Source organism: Streptopelia decaocto, assembly GCF_964273445.1.
Source record: "Streptopelia decaocto genome assembly, chromosome: 5".
NCBI classification, from domain to species: domain Eukaryota; kingdom Metazoa; phylum Chordata; class Aves; order Columbiformes; family Columbidae; genus Streptopelia; species Streptopelia decaocto.
In genome coordinates, this window is record NC_138659.1 from 26,730,876 (window position 1) to 26,754,544 (window position 23,669).

Below are 23,669 nucleotides of genomic sequence, written 5' to 3' on the forward strand. Positions count from 1 at the left end.
GGAATAGTGAGTGTGTCTGTACCTGGTACCTGAGCCGCTTCAGCAGCAGTCCATGCAAATATAACAATGTCTGCAGCGAAGATGGGTTTGTGTTAAAATGCTAAATTACTTTATTGACCAGCAGAAATGTAGACCTCCATTCCCTTCTGCAAGTTCTGCTGTGAAAATGTTAACCTCCCCATGAGAGCTGAGGTGATGGTTGAGGAGAGCTGTCTTTTTAAATCACTGCAGCAAAAATTATGTGCTTATCAGCATCCAGTCACTTCATTTGAAATAACACATTTTTCTGAAAGTTACTAGCTCATCACTCTTCATGTCACCATATTTCTGGGTGTGGGCTTTTAAGTCTCCAGAATTTAGACTTGTGCAGAATTGTTTTCTTTGTTTCCAGAACAGACAATTATCTTGAACTACAAAATTAAACTTTAAAGAAATATTTTTTGTTGGTATAAATACCATTTTGAACACTCCACCCTGCTGTCATTGTTACTGAAAAGGATATGTATCGGCTTAGTATCATAGCTTATTTTGGTTGACCAGTGATTCCTAGTTAGGGTTCTTAAAGTACATTCTTTTCTTCAAATGTAACAGATGTAAATAATATGCTTCCCTAAAGCATGGCTTATTATTTCTAAGGGGGGAAAAGGTATATTAAATGAATTTTAGTTGTAACTGAGGTTGCTGTTTATGCTGTATTTTTTCCCAGTACTATTTAAAAATGTGTAATGTATTTTAAAATTCAAGACCAAACTTTTCATGGTTTTGATTTGTTTTTTCCTCTTTACAATCATTATTTGCAATATGGTTGTAACATGTGGTTGTAACATTTGCCATCGGAGTTGTCAGCTAGAAACCTGTGTGTTTTAAGTGAAATTGAAGGTTACAGAGCTGTGGTTTGTATATATAGGGAGAAAACACAAAAGCTCAACTGGCCAGTGTTATTTCAGATAACAAGAAGGGCTTTTTAATTGTGTTAATATCAAGCGGAGGTGTAGAGGAAACATTGGACAAATACTTGTTGAAGATGGTCATTTGACTAACAGGGATGAAGAAAAAGCGTTTTAAAATACTTTTAGCAGACTCCTCTGCTCGTCCATTAATAGTGGTATTTAGGACAGGTTATCACAGTATGAGCAACCTCTGTCCCCTTTTCAAGCAATTACCTCATGTTAATGCAGCAAAACCTGAAAATATATTCAGTATGTTACTGCTGAACATCTCAGAGTACATGATCGGAAAGGTAGTATTCAAGCGGTGATCTTGAATAGTCATCTGTACATAGGTGGTTTTTTTCCTGTGTTTTTTAGTGCTTGGTTTTTCACATTTGCTTTTTTTAGAAAAAAAAAAAAGGAAAAGTTGCTGTTGTAATAGCAGGTAAAGTTCACCTTTTAATCTTTTGAAGTAGAGTATGTAAGTTACATAGAAGGCTTGGGAAAGAAAGCAATTTAATATCAAAGTGGTTTATCTCTTATGTTCATCAGTTCCTTTTGTTACTTAACTATTTTCTGAAATCTCTATAATGTTTCCTTAGCTCACACATTTGTTGAGAGAGAATTCTTTTTCCATGAAGTTAAATTAAATTGAGTTAAATATCCTTAAGTTTGAGCTTCATCTGTATTGCCAGAATCAGCTGTGTTGTTTGATATCAAAGTCACACTAATGTGGGGTTGTAAAGTTTAAAGTTTAAAAAGAACTGTAAAAAGGTAAAATAGAAAAGTGTTTTGACTTGAGAAAAGCAATTCCTTGCTTGGAAATGATGCGAATCTGTCCGCGTAAGTTGGTGGAGCAGCCCCAGCTGTGGCAGTGCAAACAGGTCAAGGAAGCAGCACACTGAAAGAAAATTCCTGTTCTGAAAGGAAAGAACAAAGTTTGTTTGAAATGATGGGACTGCTATGTCAGCAGAAAAGCATCTGCTGTCGACAGGACAGGAGCTGTGTCCCTGCCAGCGGGCGCTCTCAGCGCGGTCGTGCCAGTGTCCTGCTTGTGACAAAGGCTCTATGGGGGAATTGAAATTTTTAATGTAGTTGCATTACAGTTAAGTAGGAGAGAATTTATTTTGATTTCTTCTCCTTTCGGCTTCCCTCAAGTTAGATTAATTTGAGAGTTATGGCATCTCATTCTATAAATCAATACCTGGAATTGCCATGAAAGTACTTGTGACTGAAAAGGAACAGGCGTGCTGAGTTGTGGTGTCAGCGCGGAGCAAACGCTCTTGCCTTTCTTTAGCCACGTTTCTTTGCCAGTGGGAGCTGTAAATTGCTGGTTTGTGTAGCCCTCAGTGCTACTGTCAGCTCAGTAATTTCCCATCCTGTGCCACCTCATTCTGTGTGATTTGAGGCTGTATGTTCCTGTATGGCAAAATCCTCATCCGTCACTCTCTGGGTAGGCTGGAGGAGCAGCATTGGTGTACTCTGCTGACACATGTAAGTCTACATGAGTGATGTGTTATCCAAAACTTCCGCTGTGCCCACCAGAAAAATTCCTTCTCCACAAGCACTAGATAATAGAAAGGCTGTAAATACATGTTGTTGAATCGGATGTTGGTTTTAGGCTTAACAGAACCTTTTGAAAAAAATATTTTTCATAGTTACAATTACGTATTATTGAGGAAGTGCAATGGTGTTTCAGAGAACTTCTAAGCAGGATTATTATGGGTTATAAAATGTTAGTCTTCTAGTTTTAAGATAAGTATGTTACAGAAGGATTTTAGAATTTCCTGCAATTGTTTATGAAACAGGAGTTTGCGGTTTAGTTTTGGCTGTTTGCTGTGTTTCACAGCAGATGGCCCTTTTAGTTTGAAGGTCCTTTGCAGAATGCTTGAAATTTTTTGTTTTTTTCTTTTTTCTTTCTCCAGAAATATAAAATAGCAATGTAGTACAGATTTCTGCTTCCTCACAGGAGTTCTGCAAAACTTCAGAAAGTGACAGAATAAATCCACTGATGTGCAGATATGGAGGATAGCTGCCAAGCAGCACGGTGCTTCCTTTCCTCCTGCTCCGTGCCAGTTATCAGCACTGGTGGCACTTTTTAGAGTACTTTGTGATCGGCTCTTATTTCTGTCTTCTCTAAAACCATCTTGTAAGAATTGCTTTCAATTTGAGTTGGTAGCACTTCACAATTACTTTAAGTGACCTAAAGCATGATCTCTCCTCCCTACCTGTCAGCTACTGCTCTTAACACCATAACTGTTAAACTGCTTGATAGTCTGCATTAACTGCACTTACTTTATGAGGAAGCTTATGAAGGAGAGTTTGAAAAAAATGAGTGTTGCACAACTCTCTTCTTCCTTTAAAACCTTGGTTTGGAAAAAATCTAGGTTTGAATGGGTTATAATAGTTTTCTGTTCGGTGGTGCTTGCTTCTATCACCTATTGTGCAATATTTTGTTGGTGGTTGGTGTCCATTGTTGGCTGTAACTATTCCAAGAAAGGTTTAACTGCTGCTTCTTGGATGATTTTTACAGTCTACATTCTTTTATAAAGTAGTCTTTTCTTTCTTCAGGATAAATTAGTGTCCTGACTGTTTTCAGTCCTTTATTTGGGATGCCTTCAAAGTGACTTCATATGGTAAGAGTATTGCTTTTTCCACTAAGGAAGAAAAGATACAACTGCCAAATTATACAATCTGGTTTGGGAAAGACACCTTCTTATTTTCCTGATAATTGCCTCATTAGGCTTTGTAAAAAAATAGAAAAAAAAAATCCTAAATCCATCAGATCATTGATACTTGTTATAAGATAATGGTCAATTGTTGGTTTTTTGTAACTACAGATATTAAATGAAAAAGTTATTAACTTGTCCTTATTGTGTAAGATTATCCCTTTTCTAGAAGAGAAATAACTGCAACAGACTTGGTTTACAGTAGATATTTTAATCTAAGAGACAATTAATTAGGTAAATCTTAATAAGGTTAAACCACACAAATGGAACATCTCTTTTACTGGGTTCAGTAACATCTTGCACGAATGTAGTTTAGATAGTTGCCAGCCTTTAATCAAATGTGTTTATTTTAATGAGATTAAAGAATAATAGTTTCTTAAATATCAATGTTGGGTCTTTAATATAGTGATTTTCTTTTTTGCATGTGAACATTTGTTTCAGAATAAGTTGTTGCAGAAGACTTTTTGGGATATGAAGATATCAGTAGGCGCTGACAGAATATTTAAGTGCTTGGAAACTATAGGCTGGTTGGCCTTAAAAGCTTTACAAAGCCCACTGCTTTCAATGGACTGCATCCTTCAGGGAGCTGGAGTACAGAGCCACACCAGACCGTATCCTGTAGCTTTTCTGTTGTAAAACTGCCATGCCATACAGGGATGCGTATAGGATCAGTTGTAGTATTGGCTTTTATACCAGTAGTACTGGTGCAACTCATGTTTCAGTTACTCAGAAAGCCAAAAATACCAAAAGCATTTTTGTACCAGCTCCGACATCGAGGGGCTTCTTTCTCTCTGTGGTGACACTGGCTGGTGCACATGAGAATACTGGCATGTTTGCCACTTAATTCTTGTGGTCTGCAGGGAAGAAAATCTGTTAAACAAGTATCAGAGGTTCTTCTCTACCAAATGCCATTGCTTTATGGTGGTGAACGCTTATTTTGCTTTAACTGATCCAATGCAGTTGCTTCCCAGAAGGCTGGATAATGTTAGTAATTTTGGAGCACTTCCCTGTCTCAAGATCAGCTGGCAGAAATGAGTTATTTCCTTGGATGACTGAGTTCTGTGCTCAAAGAGAATTTTCTTTTGTAGTCTATTGTTTTTAAATAACTAAGGGTTAGATCACATCAGTAGGTCGCAGTAGTCACAGTAATAGATTTAGGAAGATGAAGTAAGTTTTTTGCTTTAGTGTGTGCAAATATGCCAACAGACTTTTAGAGAATCGTCTTGGAATTCAAAGTATAATATAAATGTAATGGAACCAAATCTTTTTAAACGTAGTATTCATGTTGGATTATTTATTTTCCTGTCATTAAAAATTTCTGTTAGATATCTGTTTTGTCAGTGATTTTAAGATTATAAAAATCTCTTTTATTTAAATATGTTGCAGATAGCCTCCAATATTGATAGTGTTAATTTTTTCCTTAATTTTTCATACCATCTTCCTAGGGCACTTCGTTCTGCATTACCATTTGTGAAGAACTCCATGTAAAAACACGAGAGCTTGTAGTCTTTTCTTCCTGCTTTCATATGTAGCTCGATTGCTTTAAAAAAATCACTGCCATTAGTGTGATGTGTGGATCGGTTCTTTTTATCATTGTATTACAACCTCATTTCAAAAATACTGCTTCATCTAGCAAAACAAATACACTGGAATTGGCACATTTCAAGCGTTATATCCTCCTCTGCATTTTCTGCAAATGTTGGACAGCGTGGGGTGGTTTAGTTAAGATTCTCTAGCCTTACTTTGGAAGCAGTTTCTCTTCCCATTAGTGTAGTACGTGGTATACATGAGACAGGAATTAAGGATACAAATCCCTGGCTGAACTGCCGGCCTTGGCATGAGTTGGACCAGACCCCAGGCTGGCTTTAGCCCATGCCAGCAGAAGATTGACAGCAGAATTCATTACTCCTCTCTGGCTCGCAGCAGCTGGCACAAAAGCAGCTCTGCAAGCTTTACAAAAGCAGGGAGCTGGCTCACAATAGTCATTCTTCGGTGCACAACTGCAGTTAAGCTCTGGTGACTTCGAACTGTTCAAGGGGAAATAGAATTTGGTCCGTAGTCTGTGTCTTAAATACAGCGCTCCTGTGTATTAATATTTGATGCTGTTTTTTTCCCAGAGTGCTGGGTTTTGATTTGTGTTCTTTTCTTTTTTTCTTTTTTTTTGTTTTTAATTAAACCTTCAGCTTTTCTTACTGAATACTTTGTTACGTTTTCTTGTAGGTCATTTCAGGCTTTCTAGTTTTGTTACTGAAGCCATTTCAGTGTCATTTTTCACTTGCTCCTTCTTTATCTGAACATCAGTCTCTCTGCTGACAAAAGTGATGCAGAGCGACAAATGCCAGGGTACACAGCTTTGCTGTAAAAAAATAGTCACTTTTCCTTCATATCTATTTCCTTTCTACTTACGTTTTTCGTTGAAATCCTGTATTACACAACACAGATGAAAAGCAGAAAGCTAATAATTGCTGAGTAGAAGTAGTATGTATGGTCTGAATCTGTAGCATGCATAGCTGAGTGTTCATGATGTCTGACTACAATTACTTGACCTTTGAGAAGATTTTTGGGATGATTCCAAAAAACACAGAATTTGTCCATCTTACTATCTTGAGCAACCATTCATTTCTTTTCTTGAAAGGGATTCCTTTGTGAACCAGTAGGCGCCTGTTTTTAAAGTAACAATCGAGCGTTTTGTAACCCATGCTGAATTCCTTTGGATGAACTGTTTATAATTAATGGTATTGCATTAGGGTTTCTGGAGTGTCCCAGCTAGAGAGTTGCTGACTGAGACATCTATTGCACAAACATTTATTTGGCATTATAGCCTCCGCTCCAAAATTCTGCAGTCTGTGTTGGAGCGAGTTGGATCCAGACCACTTACAGAGGAGGAATATGTGAGTAAGTAAAGAGGTGGAGGATGAGATAACAATAAAAGTGTTCGTGCTGCCTTCAGCTGGTGGTTTGTCCTATCTAGTCATCTCGTGGTGTTCTGTAAGCACCACAGGCAAACCTGAAGACCTTCTAACCCTTCATGCTTGTAAAGCAGGTAGGCAGATCCCAAATTCTAAGATACAAAACTGTATGCAGTAGCCTCTTCTCTGCGTCATAGCTGGGCTTGAAGCATGGCAGCAGCAGGCCAAACCCAGCATGTGCGCAGGCAGGTCTCCTCTCCTCTTTCGGAGGAAAGGCTGTTTCCACAACATATCTTGCAGTTTGCTCCAGCCCGCCATCTCTCCTAGGGAGAAGAGAGGAACTTGCCTGTACATAGGCTGTGCATACATACTATGTAACATATGCATAGTGTGGAAATACATGTGCTGTATATCATGCACATATAAGGCAGACTTGAAGGCAAAAGGGCCACGAAGTCTAAGGAAGGGCTGCAATTTGAAAAACCCTGTTAAATAATCTGTTGCCCCTTGGCTAGGATAAGGAGCTGCTAAAAATGGGCTGTAGAGCAGAAATAATGTTCAAACCATTTGTCCTGTTCCAGTCTAGCGTAAGTGTTGTGAGGTGTATCGAGGGCTTTAATTCAACTATATCTATTTGGGTTGCTGTTAAAATATTTTTCCGAAGGAAGAAGAGCATCTGATGCTAGTTTCTTGGAAGAAAAAAGACACTGTGAGATGCTGACTTAAAGTTCGCCGATTTTCTCAGTTTTGGGGACCAGGCGGCATGACGAGGCTGGAGTTAAGAGGCTTCAAGGAGCTAAGATACAAGCTGGTTTGTGTGTGAGGGCGGTTGAAGTATAGGCTGGACTTGGAAGCTGCAGCATTCTGAGACATGGCAGCGCAGCCACCGGCCTTGTCCCAATGGCCGAGCAGAGGAGAACTTCTCCGTGTTCAGTCAGGGAGGAGAAAACTTGTTATTTCCTGCTGATGCTGCCAAAGGGGAATCCCTCTGTTTTTTCTCTTTCTTGACGGAAATGAGCTAGGGCTGATTGTTTCGACCTCGCCAAGGAGGGAATTGACCTTCCTGCGTCTTTGCCAAGAAAATAATTTGTTTTCTTTATTTCATAGCTTTTCCTTTTCATTGTAAAGCATTTGTAACCCCTTAGTGGTAAGTTTATGGCACGGTGCTTCCCGTACAAATAAGCAGAATTTGTGGATATGTTTCAACCATTTAGTACAGAGTTTTAGACGTATTCACGCTATGTGTGTCTGAACTAAATTTGGAAATTAGAATTTGTTATCTAGGGATCCAAAATTACAGAAGTATCAGTTCTTCCTGTTCCCTGGGATTAACCCAAGTGTAATAACAAAAGTATTGCCAATTTACAAGGACTGATTTCTTGTCTGTTTTATATTTGTTTGTTTTAACAGTGCGTTGCGTACTTGTGTTAATATATCAAATGAGATTTGACCTATTAGTTTTCTGAACTTGATGTATTAAGAGTTTTTCATTGCATCCTTTGGTATTCCTTGGTACACTTGCCACCTCTGAAATTATTTACACTTACATTTCATGAGGCTGTGTAACAGAAGTACTGTAATCAGGCTTACAATATTTGCTGCTTCTCCGTGATCCGACTAGTATTTTATTAATGGTACAAGTTGCATATTTTGACTTCCTTGCATTTTTGAGGAACCACCCACAGCTTTCACTTGTACTAAAGATGCCACAAATATCTTTCCAGTTTTTGAAACTTCAGGCATTCATCTTCAGTAGTCAACCCTCTCTCTTTTTAATAACTTTTCCCTTGTGAAATTTCATATTCCCTTTAGGCCTTCTGGCTATCATTAACTCATTAGGCTGTTTTGTTTCTTTATCTCAGTCATATAGAGGCCTTCCATGATTCTGGTATACCCTTCTTCAGTATGTCTGCTCTGTATCACGTAAGATTTTTAACCTTGAGCTTTTGAGCAGTTTCTAAAGCTGCCTGGCTTTGCAAAGTAGGTAAATTTGCATATAGTTGTGATGCACTTGATTTATAGCATCTTTACTTGCTGCTGGATTTTATTAGTTCTTTTCATTATGTCTTATGAGATGGGGAAAGTATTTGCTCTCTTGAAATTCAGTATCACTTCTGTATTCTTTGGACCAAGTTTTACTGAATCCAAGAAACTGACATTTGCTGGTTTCACATTTTCCTTCTGGTTTGTCCTACTTTCTCCCATAAGCAAAAGATACAGAATTGTTTGTACTTCAGTTAATCTTTACATCATTATTGTGCACCCTGAATCCTTTCAACACAGCATTTTTAATGCTCAGTCCTCTAAATTGTTGCAGCAGCAGGTGCCTTATCTGCTTTATGGGCTTTGCCATCAACTATATTTTTCCGTGATAGTCATTGAACAACTTTTACTGTGTTTTTCTCTTTGTGCAATTGTCTCATTCTCAAGAGGTTTAAACAAGGACAGCCTTTGTGCTTCTACGGTGACATACTTGTAGTCTTAGTTTGCTTATCTCTTCTTTCCATTAACTGTTTTATATGTTTTCTAGGGTAAAAGCAAATAAACCATTAAATCTTTCTGGACATCTACTGTTGTGCCAAATAGTTTAGGTGCCAATTGGGGTCACTGCTGTCTTCACCTGGGTATTACTTTTTTTTTTTCTTCCAGAATGTTTTAACTCCCTGAAATGTGTTCGTAGGAGGAGGGGTTTTGTGGTTTGTGGGGTTTTGGGTTGATTTTTCCCACTTTACAGTTCAGTTTTCAGCAGTTCTTAGATTTCCCTAGTGGAGGAGCCTCTTACGGCCCATAAAAGGGGGGAGACCGCAGATTGTTACAGCTTGTCTCAGTATGGTCTTTTAGGATGATCTATGGCTGAAATATGACAAGGAAAAGCTTAGTGGTTTTCTTGGTGTTTGGAAGTGCCTTTATGTATTTTGTTTATGTAGGTATAGTTAGGAGGTGGTGATAATGGCTGAGATGCTTTCCTGGTATGCTGGCAACTTTTCTTCCTATGCTTTTTTAGTTGGTTCCTAGCAAGACTTGTGGGCCAAATGGTTATAAGAGAAGGTTTCTTGTCCTCATTTTCCATTTTTCAGAAAAAGGGCATCTGTGCTGGAAGTGTTTTTAAGATGGGGATGTGATTTGAACAGGGATTGGCCAGGCATCTGATCTGTATTGGTACAGGTTGGGCTATGCAGGTGCAGACAGTAGAGAGGAGAGATTAGCGAACATTTGTTGTGGCAAATTATGGAGGTCCTAGACCAGGACAAAAATCGTGGACCAAGAGTGAAAGGAGGAGCTAGAAGGTTTTAAACCATTTCTGTAAACTGTAGTATATATTTATTTTTTAATCAAAGTATTAACTTGAACATGGTTCTTGCCTCCCTTCCTTAAAGGAGCATTCAGGCAGAGCAGTCTTCCATATTGTTCAGCTGTTGATAAGAATTAGTTACAAGGGAAGTGTTACGGCAAGTCATTTCCTTTTTTTGTTTCTAAGGTCTCTGCTTTTTTGCTTGTTGAATTTTCTAATTCTTTTTCACACATATGGACTAACAGAATTCACTGTGTTCCAGATTTTTAGAATGTCTGAATTCTAGTGACAAAGCTAAATATAAAAATTGCACATTATTTCAATACATTGTGTTTACTTTCTGCAATGTAACTTTCCTTTTATACCTAATTCAAGAGTGCATTTCATTACTTCCATGTTCACCAAATCCCAACCACACGAAGAGGTTATTCACCACTTAGGAATGAAAGTCCATCTGTTAGTTATTATCTTGATGCTGCAGCACTTCAGAATGAGTGCTTGGGAGAGACTTTAAATGCTGTACCCAGTCTTTGCTCTTTTCTAGGCAAATGCAGATACCTAAGAAATGCCACCGTCTTTTGTTTGGGGGGAAAAAAATCTTGATTCTTCCCATAAGTTCACAGACGTTTGGTTGTGGATTCTTAGGACTAGGCCCAAAGTAGATAGCATGATTTATTGTATCTGAATTATGCCAAGTAAATACCTCGATGTTTCCACTCAGTTCTAGGAAGAAAAATAATCCTTGTTTAAAGTATGCACAAGGGTTTTAGTTGATCTCTCTCACAGGAAAATTATGAACATCATTATACAAATATGCATTTTAGTAATATTTACAATTATTTAGATGGTTAAAGCTTGTTTGTTCCTTTTTCAGTGTCTACAAGACTAAACTAAAGGAATAACATGCTTACAATTTATCTTTAATTCCAGATTGCGGATTTTTCTTTATTATTATTAAAATCAAAGTTCCTGCAGATGACATTCAGGAAAACCTGATCAGCAGGGAATTTCCTGCTGTCTGAATTCATGGAGACAGGTTTTGCCGCTGCGATGACAGCCCGGGGCTCTGCTCGAGGGGAGCTGCTGGTGATGCGGTGACCTAATCCGGCATTCCTGCCTGTGGGAGACAGATTAGGAGGCTGAGTTGTTGAATTCCTGGAAGGTGGAGGAATAACTATAGATAGTGGAAACTATCCTTTGCAGAAACTCACAGATGCCAGCAGAAGTGCAGAGCCACATTAATTTCGGCCTCTTTTGGAAGGTAACAAAGCCATTCGCAGAGCAAATGTCACGCATTATATGGGAACTGATGTGGGATTGCTGAATCTTGTTAAACTTCCTCAATTGTCACAATTTTTGTAGGCTTTTAAACTGCCTGCTGGCAGGCAAAATTGATTTAATTTTTGTCCTTTAAAAAGCAGTTATTGTTATTTCATTCCAGCTAAAATCAAAAACTGTTGTCTGCCAAGACTGTTTCTTTGTGGTGCTTATAAATGAAGTCGTCTTATTAAGAAGAAATCCAGGCCTATTTCTTGCTTCGTGACACGGACATAAAACCTTGCCTGGGGAAAGAAAATCATCCGGAAAGTGTATTATTGGACGGCGGGTGTTGGACAAGGAGGCTGAGGGAAAGAGAGGAAGAGAGAGACAAAATGTGGGAAATAAATACCAGGGAGGAAAGAAGATGGAGAGAGAAGGTGCAAAGAGGAGTCCCGCTGAATGCAGGGGCTGGGAACCGTAGTGCAGATGTTTGTATGAACTGGGCAGCGAGAGAAAAGAGGGAACAGGGAGGGTCTGAAAGACAGATGTGAAGATGGGATGTTAAGGCACTGGTTCTGTTGGTTCATTTGGAGCCAGGCTTATCTTCAAATCCATCCTGTCGTGTGGGGCTGAAGGGGCTTGTTTAGGATGACAGCCTCAGGTAAGTTTGTTCCTGCCCTGAAGCGTGGAAGAGTCTGAGTTAAAGGACAGACTTACACTGGTTGTCATTCATTTAGTGGGTTGTCACTTGAAATACATAGTGAAGGAAGGGCCTGAAGAAGGTTGTGGCTTGTTATGTTATGGGTTCTTACTGAGCAGTCCATGCAGTCCTAGTGATACAGGACAAGTAAGTAAAACTGGTGATAAAAGAATATCTGCTAATATCTGATGACCAGGTTCCCCCTGCTCCGTCTCCTGCCTGTGGTAGGACCACTCACTTCCCTGCAAATACATAGCAGGACCTGTGGTCCAGTGGTACCCTCTGTACTCGGCTCATCCTGGTGAAGTTACAAGACTTGTAAGAATGCCATCTCATTTTTCTCCAAACAAGTCCAGCCTTTTCTTAAGTAAAAATTGAAATTTTGTGCATATATAGGTGTCCGGAAAAGCCTTACAAGGCAGTCTTATTTTGCCCATAGGTCTTTGTTGTTCACCCTCTGATGTATGACTTTGTTCTAGTTCTGGGATAAAATTGGGAAGGTTTTTATCATGACAAAGTCTTTCAGAGAGAACTTGAAAAATCAGTCTTGCTCTGGAGCCGTCCTGTATTAGACTTTGGAACTGAGTGACAAGCATTAGTTTTCTTTTGAGATCTTTTAAGCATGCACAGTCAAGGAAGAGGTTGGCAGGTGGATTAGCAGAAAACCTCAACTCGCTCTTGTGTATAAAGTAGGGAATGTGTTAGACTGAGGTCTTTTGGATAGCACAGACAATAACAGCAAAGTTTAAAAAAGAGAAGCATTAAGCTTCTTTGTTGTATTCCCCCTGGAGTTTACAGCCTGCATTGTGCACTAAAAATTTAGATGTTTTCTCTGTCACTGTCTACCAATAAAAATTACTTTAAAACAAAAAAAGATAAAGCTCCGACTCGGTGATCTAACACTTCAGTAATTTACTATCATAAAATAGTTTAAAGTACAAATGTTTTATCTTATGCCAAGCTGGACGCTAAAGATGTTTTGTCTAAAACATGAGATAATGGAAAGTGTATTGTGGCATGTGAATTACTTTAGCCTTTTGGTGGTAAATGTTTGCTTAACCAGAAAAGAATGTGTTGAGGTCCCTGCCAAAGAAAAGGTATTGCCATACTTTGCATTTAGAGTACTGTAAATAAAGCAGTAAATATGTTTCTGTTCATGTGTGCTAATCCCCAAGTTATGAATGCATTCATTCAGTAAGAAATGTAATATACTGTTATCCCTTTTAAAGGGTTTCACTAAGAAGAGGTCATAATTACTTTGGGTTGAGAGAAACATGAAACCAAATATTTTTGTGATGATTGAAGTTGAATATGAGAGAGAAATAACTTTTGCTCAAACTAAGTTTCCCTTAAATCCCAAGAACTCAAATCCTGTTTTACCTTCGATATTCTTCTCGTGTGCTGACTCCTCTGATGTACTGTTCTTAATCACGCATTACTGTAAATCATAAAGGATATAGTATCCTTCACCCATCCAGTGTTGTTTTTGGCAAAAGAAAACCCAACTGCATAATATGTTAATGATCAGAGAAGGTGGAGCAGCTGTGGGAAATACTCCACTTATTGCCCACAGTGTATTTTGGGTTTGAACTTCATTTGTCTTTAACTGATACAATAGCTTAGTAGTAATTTAATAATGCTGATTACAGAAAGAATTGCATAACTCAGATTGCAGTGTAATAATATCAGAGCATCTGCTGGATGCCGCAGTTACAGCAAGTGGGAGCAACAGGGTTTCTCTTACAGAGGACTTTGAAATACCTCTTCCTTTCCCCAAAATCTCACGTCCCGGTTTCCAGTGAGAGAGTTGGGAGACGGTACTACAGTTCTAGGAAATAATTGTGGAGAAGATGCTCAGTGTACTCGATATCACTGTGGCATCATTTGTGACCGTACCTGGGAGAGGACCCTTTTCTGGGAAAGGGCTGTGTGACCGCTTCGTGTGGCTCTTCAGCACACACCTGGGGGGGGTTCTACGGGGAGTTCCTTGCAGATGCTGCTGGAAGCAGAGATTTGCATAGGCATAAACAGGGATATTCTACCAGCTTTTAGAAATTATTGCCCTAGTGTTTTGTGTATCAGAGCCCTTACTGCTACAAAAGCAGAGCTGTAAGTGCTTCTAATATGCCTTTGCTGTACTGGTTGCTCAGACACGCGTTTTATTTCATCTTCCCAGTACTTTACTGATAATTCATAAGCAAATATGATCAATAAGGTACACTACTAACAGTGTAAATTAAACCTGTAGTGGTAAAGCCCATAAATAGAATTTTTTTTCCTTTTTTTTAATTTTGGTAAATATATCCATTTTGATAACTCTATGTCCATATCCTGTTTTGGTAAAGATATTCAGTAAGATCTCATAAATCATTTCAGTCCTTACAGAAATTTGACTTTGATTCTCCCCTTGTTCTAATGCTCTTGATGTTAGGAGGGTTTAAAGAAATTACGTAGTTGGATATATAATTTGAATCATAAAATAGTTATTCTGAACATTATATAATCTGAAAATCCTGTGACTTGCCAGAAGCCTTCCCTCCCTGCTGCCCAAATGTACATTATGTCCCTAGTAGTATTAAAATCCAAATAAACTTCCCTGTTATTTTTAAGGTACAATGAACTGGATGCCAGTAGAAGCCTCCTAGACAATTTGAAAGGCAAAGTAATAATTGAGTATCCAACGTTATTTGTGGTCTTGAAAACACTGAAGAAAGACATGGTGGTTCTTGGCCAAGGTAAGCATATATTTATTTCCTGTTATGCTACACGTACATATTTTAGTTAGATAAACAATAATTAATCATACACCTATTAATAATGCCAGGAATGTGCAGTATGTTTTGTATTTCCCTCTCAATAGAGAAGATAGCTGTTAAAAAAAGCTGTTAGGAAAGCTCAGTCTTAAAACTGGTGGCTGATGGCTTACATCCATAAGCTGTATAGGGTGTGTTTTTCCTAACGTTTACTGGTGCTTGATTCTTTTTTCTATGTATTTACCAACTAAGGTTAAAAAAAAAAAAAAACCACACATACCAAAAAACCAGCAACACAAACAAACAAAACCAACCCCAACTCTTCAGACTTGTGCTAAATTTTGTATGTAGCAAAGTTTGACAGAGTTGGTTATTTCTAAAAAGTCAAGCTGTCTGGGGAAAATAAGTTTTAAGTAAGCCTGCTACTCATACAGAGGATCATTCTGTGTTATTTCCTCACGTAACTCCTAGCATTGGACAAACAGTTCTGAACTACAGGATAATTATTAGAAATCATAATCACAAAGGAGCATTTTGGGTGGCTTAAAAGCACAATATTACCTTTTGAAAAGTACTTAGTTGAAGGAAAACTTCCATCTTGGAGCCTAGAGGAGAGTCCAGGTCTTGCAGGAATTTGTATTTTAGTTTTGAAGTTTATTTCCATCTTTCTCCCCAGCATAAAAGCTTCAGGTCCCAGCTTTGCTTTCTGCAGCTGCTCATATAGGGAATTGGTTCTCTTGACTCTTAGTCCCCCAACTAGTCACCATAGTTACCAAATTCCATACTTTTCAGCGATGACCAGTCTGTGATGTTTACAGATTTCTGAGGAAAAGCTTTGAAATGTGTTTGAAATGGCTATTTACCTGCGGCAACTCAAGAACTTGTGAGAGGAGACACGAGGCGGGGGTTGAGCTGGGGTCCTGTCTCAGCAGCGAGTCCAGGGCTGTTCACCCAAGGAGTGCACACACGTGCACTCAAGTACAAGGAAACCAGGTGCTTTCAGTTTATCCGTTGTAGAAGCAAGTCCCTTGCTTCTCAGTAGTTAGCTCTACCGCTGTGATTTACATGTCAGGAGAGAAATACAGTTCACTGACTCATAAACTTAAGCTGGATATGGTGGTTGTCATTGCCTCCTGAGCTAGTAGGGAGCGTGTCCTTTTAAGGGTATAGATTCAAATAAGTGTTAATTGAACAACTGTATTTTTGAGGTCGTGCTGCTGCAGCAACGAGCTGATTCTGTAAAAGGCGGAGAAGGGCAGAGGGAAGGGCGAGGCCACAACACCTGGAGAAGTGCCGGTGGCTCTGTCACAGGGCAGGCACCTTCTCTGCTGCAGGGATCGCCCAGTTCGCAGTCATCCCTGAAGCTGCTAGTCAGGGGACACCGGCAGCTAGTTCAGCTTTGGGGAACCATTCATTTTCTTAATCTCTCTTTACATGGGGTGCATAGCTCCCTGTTGAGGTGCCTTGGACATAACCAAGCAAAAGATTATAGCTAATGGGAAAAAAACCATTATTTTCACAACTTTTATTATATTTTATTTTTGTACCTCTTAGTTAATGTATTAACACTTCAGCCTCAGGTTTGGCTTGGACCCTCTGTTCTTGGAGCTTTTTCTGCTCAGAGTGGAAGCCTGGCACGGTAACTCCAGATTCTTTCAGGAAAAGTGTATTCAGAACATGAATATAAAAATAAGAGGGCTTTTTTGCTGCTACTGCATGTGAAGATAGAATACCACGTTTGTTGAAGTGTGGCACAGTCATTGTACTCTTCTTTTGTGTGTCCTCCTTAAAGGGAAAAAACAGTATTCCCTGCTGTGATTTAAGTTACAGCTCCCAAAGACTGGGGGAGAGCTAGGGCTGGACACCTTCAAAGAGAGAATGCTAGAATTTATTGAGGACAAAGCCTGTTTCTCCTGTCCTTGTTCCTAGAAATGGCTGAAGTATCTTGGCTGAATTTTCCAAAAAATAAGGAAAATAAGGATTGAGGAAGGAAACTGGGCACTGAAAAACTTAAAGCTAGAGTTTAAATTTTACATTATAAGTAAAGTGCAGACAGTTTTATGGTGGGAGGAACTGGGCAATGCTATCAACACTATAAAAATGTGTTCTTTTTGAGTGAAGACAACCTATAATTCCTGTTAAATAACATTTACTGTAACAGACTAAACTGAAGCTAAAATTTGTCTGTTGAACTTCACCGTGAGTCAGAAGATTGCCACATTCTTTTATGTGATGTTTTGATGCTTGACTTGCTTATAGCAAAAACTACAGGTGCTCTGATTCAGCATACAGGGTCAGTCATGGCTGAAGATAGTTGGGGATTATAGCAGCTTTCACAGGACTTAGGGGCAAAAACAATCCTTACTTTGTGCATTACTCAGTACATATCTGGCATATAAATGTTAATTGATTATACACTAGATTTAATGTAGACAAAATGTGACCTCTGATGTTTCTGGGTGAAATGCTTCTATTTTCTTGAACAAATTCCATTGAAACTGTACAGGTGCACACTGTGTCCTATGTATTATCCATGTTTGCCAGCTGTAGAACTTATCTTGACAAGACAGTAACTGTACTGCCTCGGCTCCCATTCGGTAACGCTTCCTTAATGAAGCATCTGACACTAAATGCTCCAAAGCTTCTTTAAGTTCATAGTTGGATCAAATACTGAAAATAAAAATGAGAGCAGAGTGTGAATCATGGGGCTGCTTTGCCAGAGTTTATTTTTGTGCTGCTTGAGTGCCACTGACCGGTGGCACTTGGTGACCTCACCACAAGGTGACCGGGGTCAGTGCTTGTTAAGAAAGGAGTTTTGGGGTGTGAGGCTGAGGACCAATTTGGGATGCGAGTGTTTCAGGACGCAATAGCAGGCCACAACAGCCATGTCCAAGGCTGCACAAGTTATGTGCTTAATACCATCTTTGTGATGCTGGAACATATGGAAGGAGTACACTGGTGCATCATCTTAATTTTCCATTCCTGTTTAGAATTTCTCAGCAGTTCCCCATCTTAACTGAAATCCTGATAAAAGTGTAAATGATTTATAATTCATTACAGTTGTGATATGTGTGTAGCAACCCAGAAAACAACATTTAAAACAAAGAAGCCAAGAGAAGGGCTTGAAATTCTCAGTGGATGAAGAGTGTGGGATAAATACTCTGCTTACCTACTTGACTGAAAGATCAAGATGTAAAAACTGAAAGAAATCCTTAACATTGTCTTGCTTTGTCCTTCAACAACAAGGTCCTACCCAGGGCTTTATCCCATGGTATGAGACAGGTTATGTGAAATAGCTATTCTCAAGAAAAGGGTAAATTAAAAGGAAAACAAAAAAGGAAACTGCTTCTATTTGGTGAGCAAACAACATTGCTGAAACTAATTGCTGCTTTGTTTTTTCTTTGTGTCCTACACCCTCAGATGCCACTGAACCTGCAGAGAACTCAGACGGTGAAAGTTCATCGCTTTCATCTGTGGAAGAAGGGGAAATTCGAGACAGTTTATGACGGTTCTTTGAGAAAAGGGGGTGGAATTAGTCTTTTATATATCTTTAAAAAAATTAATTAAATCTTTTTTTATACAGCTGAGTTGTCAGAGGTTTGGTTTGGCTTCCTTCACTATAGGCAGCACTTCCAAAACTGCCTGCCTATTTTTTGATTTAGGAATGCAAATATAGGGACATAAACAAAGAGATGGGGAATTGCTGGTTCCAGAAAATGCTGATATTCTCGTTTAATTGCACCCTTTTGTCCATATATCTTTAATAAGTCAGATTAACCCAAATTTAAAGTTTCCAAGTTAGTTTCAACAATACTGTTTTTCCTTTTACTCTAACAGCTCAGTGTCTGATTACTGAGTTTAAACATCTGATCACATATCTGTATTTGTATGTGGACTTGAGTATTAATGCTTAAGCTTGCTAAAAAAACTACAGTTGTTTCATTAGAATAATTTTCTTTTAGGGTATTTGTCATGCAGAGCTGCTGCAAATGATCTTTAGTTTTGACTTTAATCTTCTGTGGTGACATTCTGGGTGCCTGGTGCAATACATTTTATTTTCTTGGTTTCATCTTGTTTGATGTGCTAAGGACAGGTCAAACCATGTTTTAGGATGACATGTTGCTGTCACATTTAGTCTTCTACTCTGATCTTCTAAACTGGCATGGGTTTTAAAATGAATAGAAATAGATACATAGAGTGTCGCTAGTGCTAATATACTGGACTTCTAAACAACGCTGATGTTATGCATCTCATATTACTGGTTTACCCACTGAAGCCAGGCATTGTAAATATTGACTGGAATATCAACTAAATTTACCTATATAGAAACAAATAAACCTTAAAAAAAAAATAAATAAAGTCCTCTACTGTATCATCTGCTGACCATAGAAATCTGATATTTGCTTCTGAGAAGATTTCTAGATCCCGGAGCACTGATCACCGTACCTGAATCCCCGTGTCCGTGGGTCTGGGAGAGGAGCAGATCAGTGTGGGACCAGCTGCAAACCCACACCAGGGGCTTCGCAGGAATCAGCACGGGCATTTGGGGTTAGTTTGCACAGGTCTAGCTCAGTCAGCACCCATGAAGTCTTAAGGACATGATCACTTTGTAAACAGCTCTGTGAGGTTATTGCTGCCATCGTTGTCACCTGGTTTCTCTCCTGCTTGAGACTGGCACCCTTGTGACAAAAGTTGGTCAGGTGGAGTGCACGCTGGACTGCCATGAAGGTGGATTTTCAGTCCTAAGTGTTCTTCCTGCCAGTGCAGACGTTATGGGTGGAAAGACAACAGAGAGTGATGAAGGAACTTGTTGAGGTAACAGGAGGCTGTGCCAGCAATTGGGAGAGGGCTTGGGCTTCCAGGCTCTCAGCTGCTTGGTTCCTCACCGCTTGTGCTGCGTGGTGAGGATTTGTGAGATGCTCAGTGTTTTAGAAGCTACTTTTTTCACACCTTTGCATACAAATCATCATTTAAAATTGTTCACCGTGACATCTAGCTACTGAAGATTGGAAAGAGCATCAGACCGTTGTAGTCATATACTAGTTTTTCTCACAGCGGTATCGCGTGGCTTTTCCCTTGTGTGTTTTGCAACCCCTTGTAAAACAGGGAAGCTTTTCTTCTTGCCTGGCAGTAGCCACCTGTGCTCTATTTTCTTTTTTAGTCATTGTTGGTCCTCTGCCCACCTCTTTTTTCAATGTTTGTTTTTTTAACCCTTTTTAAAGGACCGGGATTCTGAGCTGTAGGTGCTGCTTTCATATTTTTTCAGTTCAGTGAGAGTGAATAAGCTTTTCCTAATCAGTGATTACTGCACGCTGACTTGGTAGCCACAAACCAGTCTTGAACCCATTCATAACAACACGAAAAAAAGAGCAGAACAGCAAAACTGCCACAGTTCATTTGCCAGAAAATGTTTCATCTGGAGTAAAAGCGTGGCATTTCTGTGGAGATTCATGGCACACAGTGGAAATTAGAGTGCTGGTGTTGATCTGCATGTGTGTGTGATTAGTCTTTGGCTGAGGAACACAGATTTGTAATTTGCGTTACTTTCCTGCATTCTTGGAAGTTTTCATTAATTGTATGAAAGGCTTTGTCTGTGTTTCTTTTCTCCTATAAATCTAGTTTAAGCTTCCTTCTGAGTCAAATGCAACCGTATTTTGTTTTTAAATGAAGATGCTGTTAAACCTACCCTTCAGATTTAAATATTTTCCTACCTTAAAGAAGGTTTTAAAAAGAATTAATAAGGAGCATTCCCATGGTGGTTGCTAGACCTGAAATTTCCTAAACAAAGCTGGGAATCATTTTAAGAATTCAATCAAATTAAGAATATAAGGCCTTGGTGGCATTTGCCATCCATTCCCAGGTTCCTGATTACCTAATTTTATTTGATTTTGATAATGGTTACACTAGTTTGAGCAGTGGTGATTCATCAAATGTAAGCCAAGATGAAATTTGAATATTTCTGTTCAGTTTTGCTAAACTTTTTCAATTATTGTTCAGAAAAATGAATCAAAATGATGGTCTCTGGCTGAAAGCACAGCCTTACTGATGGCAGGTGACTAGTGCAGGTCCTGCAACAGTGGTAAGTCTTCATAATAATAATGTTACTGATTTAATCAAAGTTTATGGATTCCTTGGCTAGGCAGATGGTTTTTAACACTTTCATAGGCAGTTAGGGGAAGTTTTTAATTCCTTTCTGAGTGACTTACAGAAGGAGCATCTTGTAATAAGAGCGAAAATGCATCCTTAAAAGCTGTATTTTTAAATTCCTGGTCAAGCACTTGCAATTCAAGGCATGGAACGGAGGCTGCCTGGAAGACTTCATTTTGAAGCATACTATTTGAAGTCCGTTTTGAAAGCGTACTATTATAATCATATTACACGAGGATCCCTACAGGACTCTGCCTTGATTCAGCACAGATGATGTCTGTGAATGAAAACTCTGTGATGCTGTTTTAATTGTCATCATTCAGCACCAGCTTGCGTTGAGTGCTTGATTTTATGCCTACTACACTTACTCATTTATTTTCCTCTGTAAACTACTTGTTGCAGAAGGAACAAGATATTTGTGTGTAGCATTGTTACGGCATTTCTTTCAATGTTCAGACTTTTCAGGTTTCACACCTGAACCCTCACAGCATGCTTGAGCTGAAGGACCATCAGCTTACAAAGCAAAGAGTGAAGGCTCTTGTCCTGAGTGAACAAGCTACTTGAGAAAATTAAAAGCTTAATGAAGTCATCCCTTTCACAAGCCATAAAGGACAAAAATAGAGCATAGCTAAGCGCATAGCAATAGCTGAGAGGTGGGACTGAGTCAGCCATATGAGAGAACTTGGTTCTTTTCCTTTTTTGTATAACTTCCTGGGGGTATGAGGCATAAGTTATTGAGTTGTCATGGGTAAACAACGTTACACCCCCTGTCAGAGCAACAGCTGAGTTTTGAAAGAACACATCTGGATTCTGGGTTTTACCGTATTTATCATCACATTAGGAATTGTTGATCTGTAGGGGAAAAGAGGGTTGTGCTGTACAATGTGGGGTTGGCATTAGGTCTTGGAGGCACGTAGGGCCCGTTTTTGTCACTCCAGTCGAACAGTGCAGTTTGACTTTGCATTGGGACTTAAACTGTTTACTGTGAAGAACAGGCACTCCAGTCTAAAATAGCACGTAACTTCCCAAGTTCACTGTGGTGCTGATAGCATGTCCCGTGTACGTGTTGTGTGTAAGCAGAGCTGTGATGCAGACCCTGCCCTACCAGATACGGCTGTTCTCTATTGACATCTGTAGGAACCAGGAATGTATAACACCTCAAGGGCAGGCTTTCACTGAGTAAATATACAGCTGTGATGATGTAACTTCAGGCCCTATTTGGTCACAAACATTTCATTCTGCTTTCTGAAGTCCCACGCTCTTTTCCTGAAAACACTTATTCTTCCTCCCTCCAAAGGAAAAAATATCTTGAATTTGTGTTTATGTTGTTGCTATGACATTCAGTTAAACTGTATGCAGATGCAAGTTGTGTTAATAAGAGAAAAAAAAGTCAACTGTGTACTTCAGTGAACAAAGTTTACCCTGTGTTTGTATTAAAATGTTGCTATGGTAGTGCATATGGTTTTATTTGGTGGAAATCTGTGGTGAAATAGAAGGAAATCACGTGCATGCAAGACAAACAAGAAATGGCAGCAAAACCAACTTGAAATGAATAGTGAAACTGAAAGGGAAGTTGCAGATGACATGTAAAAGCAGGAAAAAACAAGGATAGTTGTTTTGCTGCCTGTCTGTGATCTGATAACACAGATGTGTTCCCGCTGTGTCCTGCTGGGTCTTGGTGGCCTGTTGGATGGTGACTTAGCTCTAATGATGCTTTTGTTGCGAGAACTTCTTTCCCGCATTGGCTCTGTGCATGGTAACATTTTTTTGTTTTGGAAGCAAAGCTCCACTAGCTTGGCCTGATTTCACCACTAACTTTTCCTGTTGAAAAGCATTTCCAGGCTATCTTACTGCAGTAGGCTTTTTGGCAGGAAAAATCAATAGAGCGATAAAATATGGAAAGCCCCTAAAGCCTTGCCTACCTTTTGGGTAAGGGGAAGTCTTTTAGAACTTACTGGCTCCTGCTAGTGATAAAACAGTGGATAATGTTTTCTTAACTGGCACAATAGCACTCATATTTATTTAATCCTTTTGCATTAGGCTTCGTTTTGCATCAGTTACATCAGTACTGCTGTTTGTGGGGTGGCAAGACAAATCAGAACAGGTTAAATATAAACTGCCAAAGAAGCAGGGATAGAAATCAGAGGGGAGAGGGAGTCTTGATTTTGAGAATAACCACACTGGGAGCTGGCTGGTTCCTGCATAATCCCAGCTGATGAAGAAAGCAAAAGTGTTTTTAAAATCACATTGCTGCTTTCTTCTATCATCCCAGTTCTGCCTCAAGAAGGAGGAAGAAGTGGCTGTGAAAGCTGCTGTTGCTTTTCCACTCCTTGCTGCCAGGTTTTCTACTGAATTGCATTGTAGCTCCAGAGCTTGTCAGTTTTGCCAAGAGTGCCAACAGGGAGTAGAGATAAGCCCAAGTGAGGCAAAAATGAAGCTGGTGGATGAGGATAATCAGGAAAAAGAGCAGACAGGAGTGGTGTTAAAAGCTTGCCTGACAGGTCACCATCACTTTCATATCTGAACTCTCAATGATGTCTCTGTGTTGACCTTTTTTTCCCAACCTTTACTTTCAGCTGTGCTTTGGTATCCATGTAGGTTTTAATGGACTTGTTCCCCTACAGCACAAGTATCTGCTTCTGCAGAGTAAAATGTATTGTCCTATTTTAAGTTCTCGTTAACAGACTTGCTGGTTTTACAGCTGTGATGTCCTGATGTCTGATTTTGTCGAATTCATGAACTAATTAGGATCTAACCTGGTTGGTTTGAGATGCCAAGGGAAATCAGCACCTTCAGAGAAGCTGGTGTCTTTGACTCAGCCAGTATACTGGGGTTCTTATGATCTGGTGTTCAACCAGTGTTCTCAGACTGTTGCTGGACTACACTGCAAACTGTTTAGCTGATATTTGTGATGGAGTCCATTCTTAGTGAAACTGCATTCATCATGAGG

At 39.3% G+C, this 23,669-nt stretch overlaps 1 protein-coding gene across 1 annotated transcript in view; it reads left to right on the forward strand.

The window, feature by feature from the left end:
* The window catches only part of ZNHIT6 (zinc finger HIT-type containing 6), a gene marked incomplete at its 5' end in the record, with an annotated part of 32,509 nt that extends 14,355 nt beyond the window's left edge, over positions 1 to 18,154 (forward strand). Inside the window, 2 exons of the mRNA XM_082053156.1 lie at positions 14,430 to 14,554; positions 17,993 to 18,154. Coding sequence (XP_081909282.1) covers positions 14,430 to 14,554; positions 17,993 to 18,078 — 211 coding nt within the window. The 3' untranslated portion in view covers positions 18,079 to 18,154. The remainder of the gene's footprint in view (positions 1 to 14,429; positions 14,555 to 17,992) is intronic.
* Between the last annotated feature and the right edge of the window lie 5,515 nt (positions 18,155 to 23,669).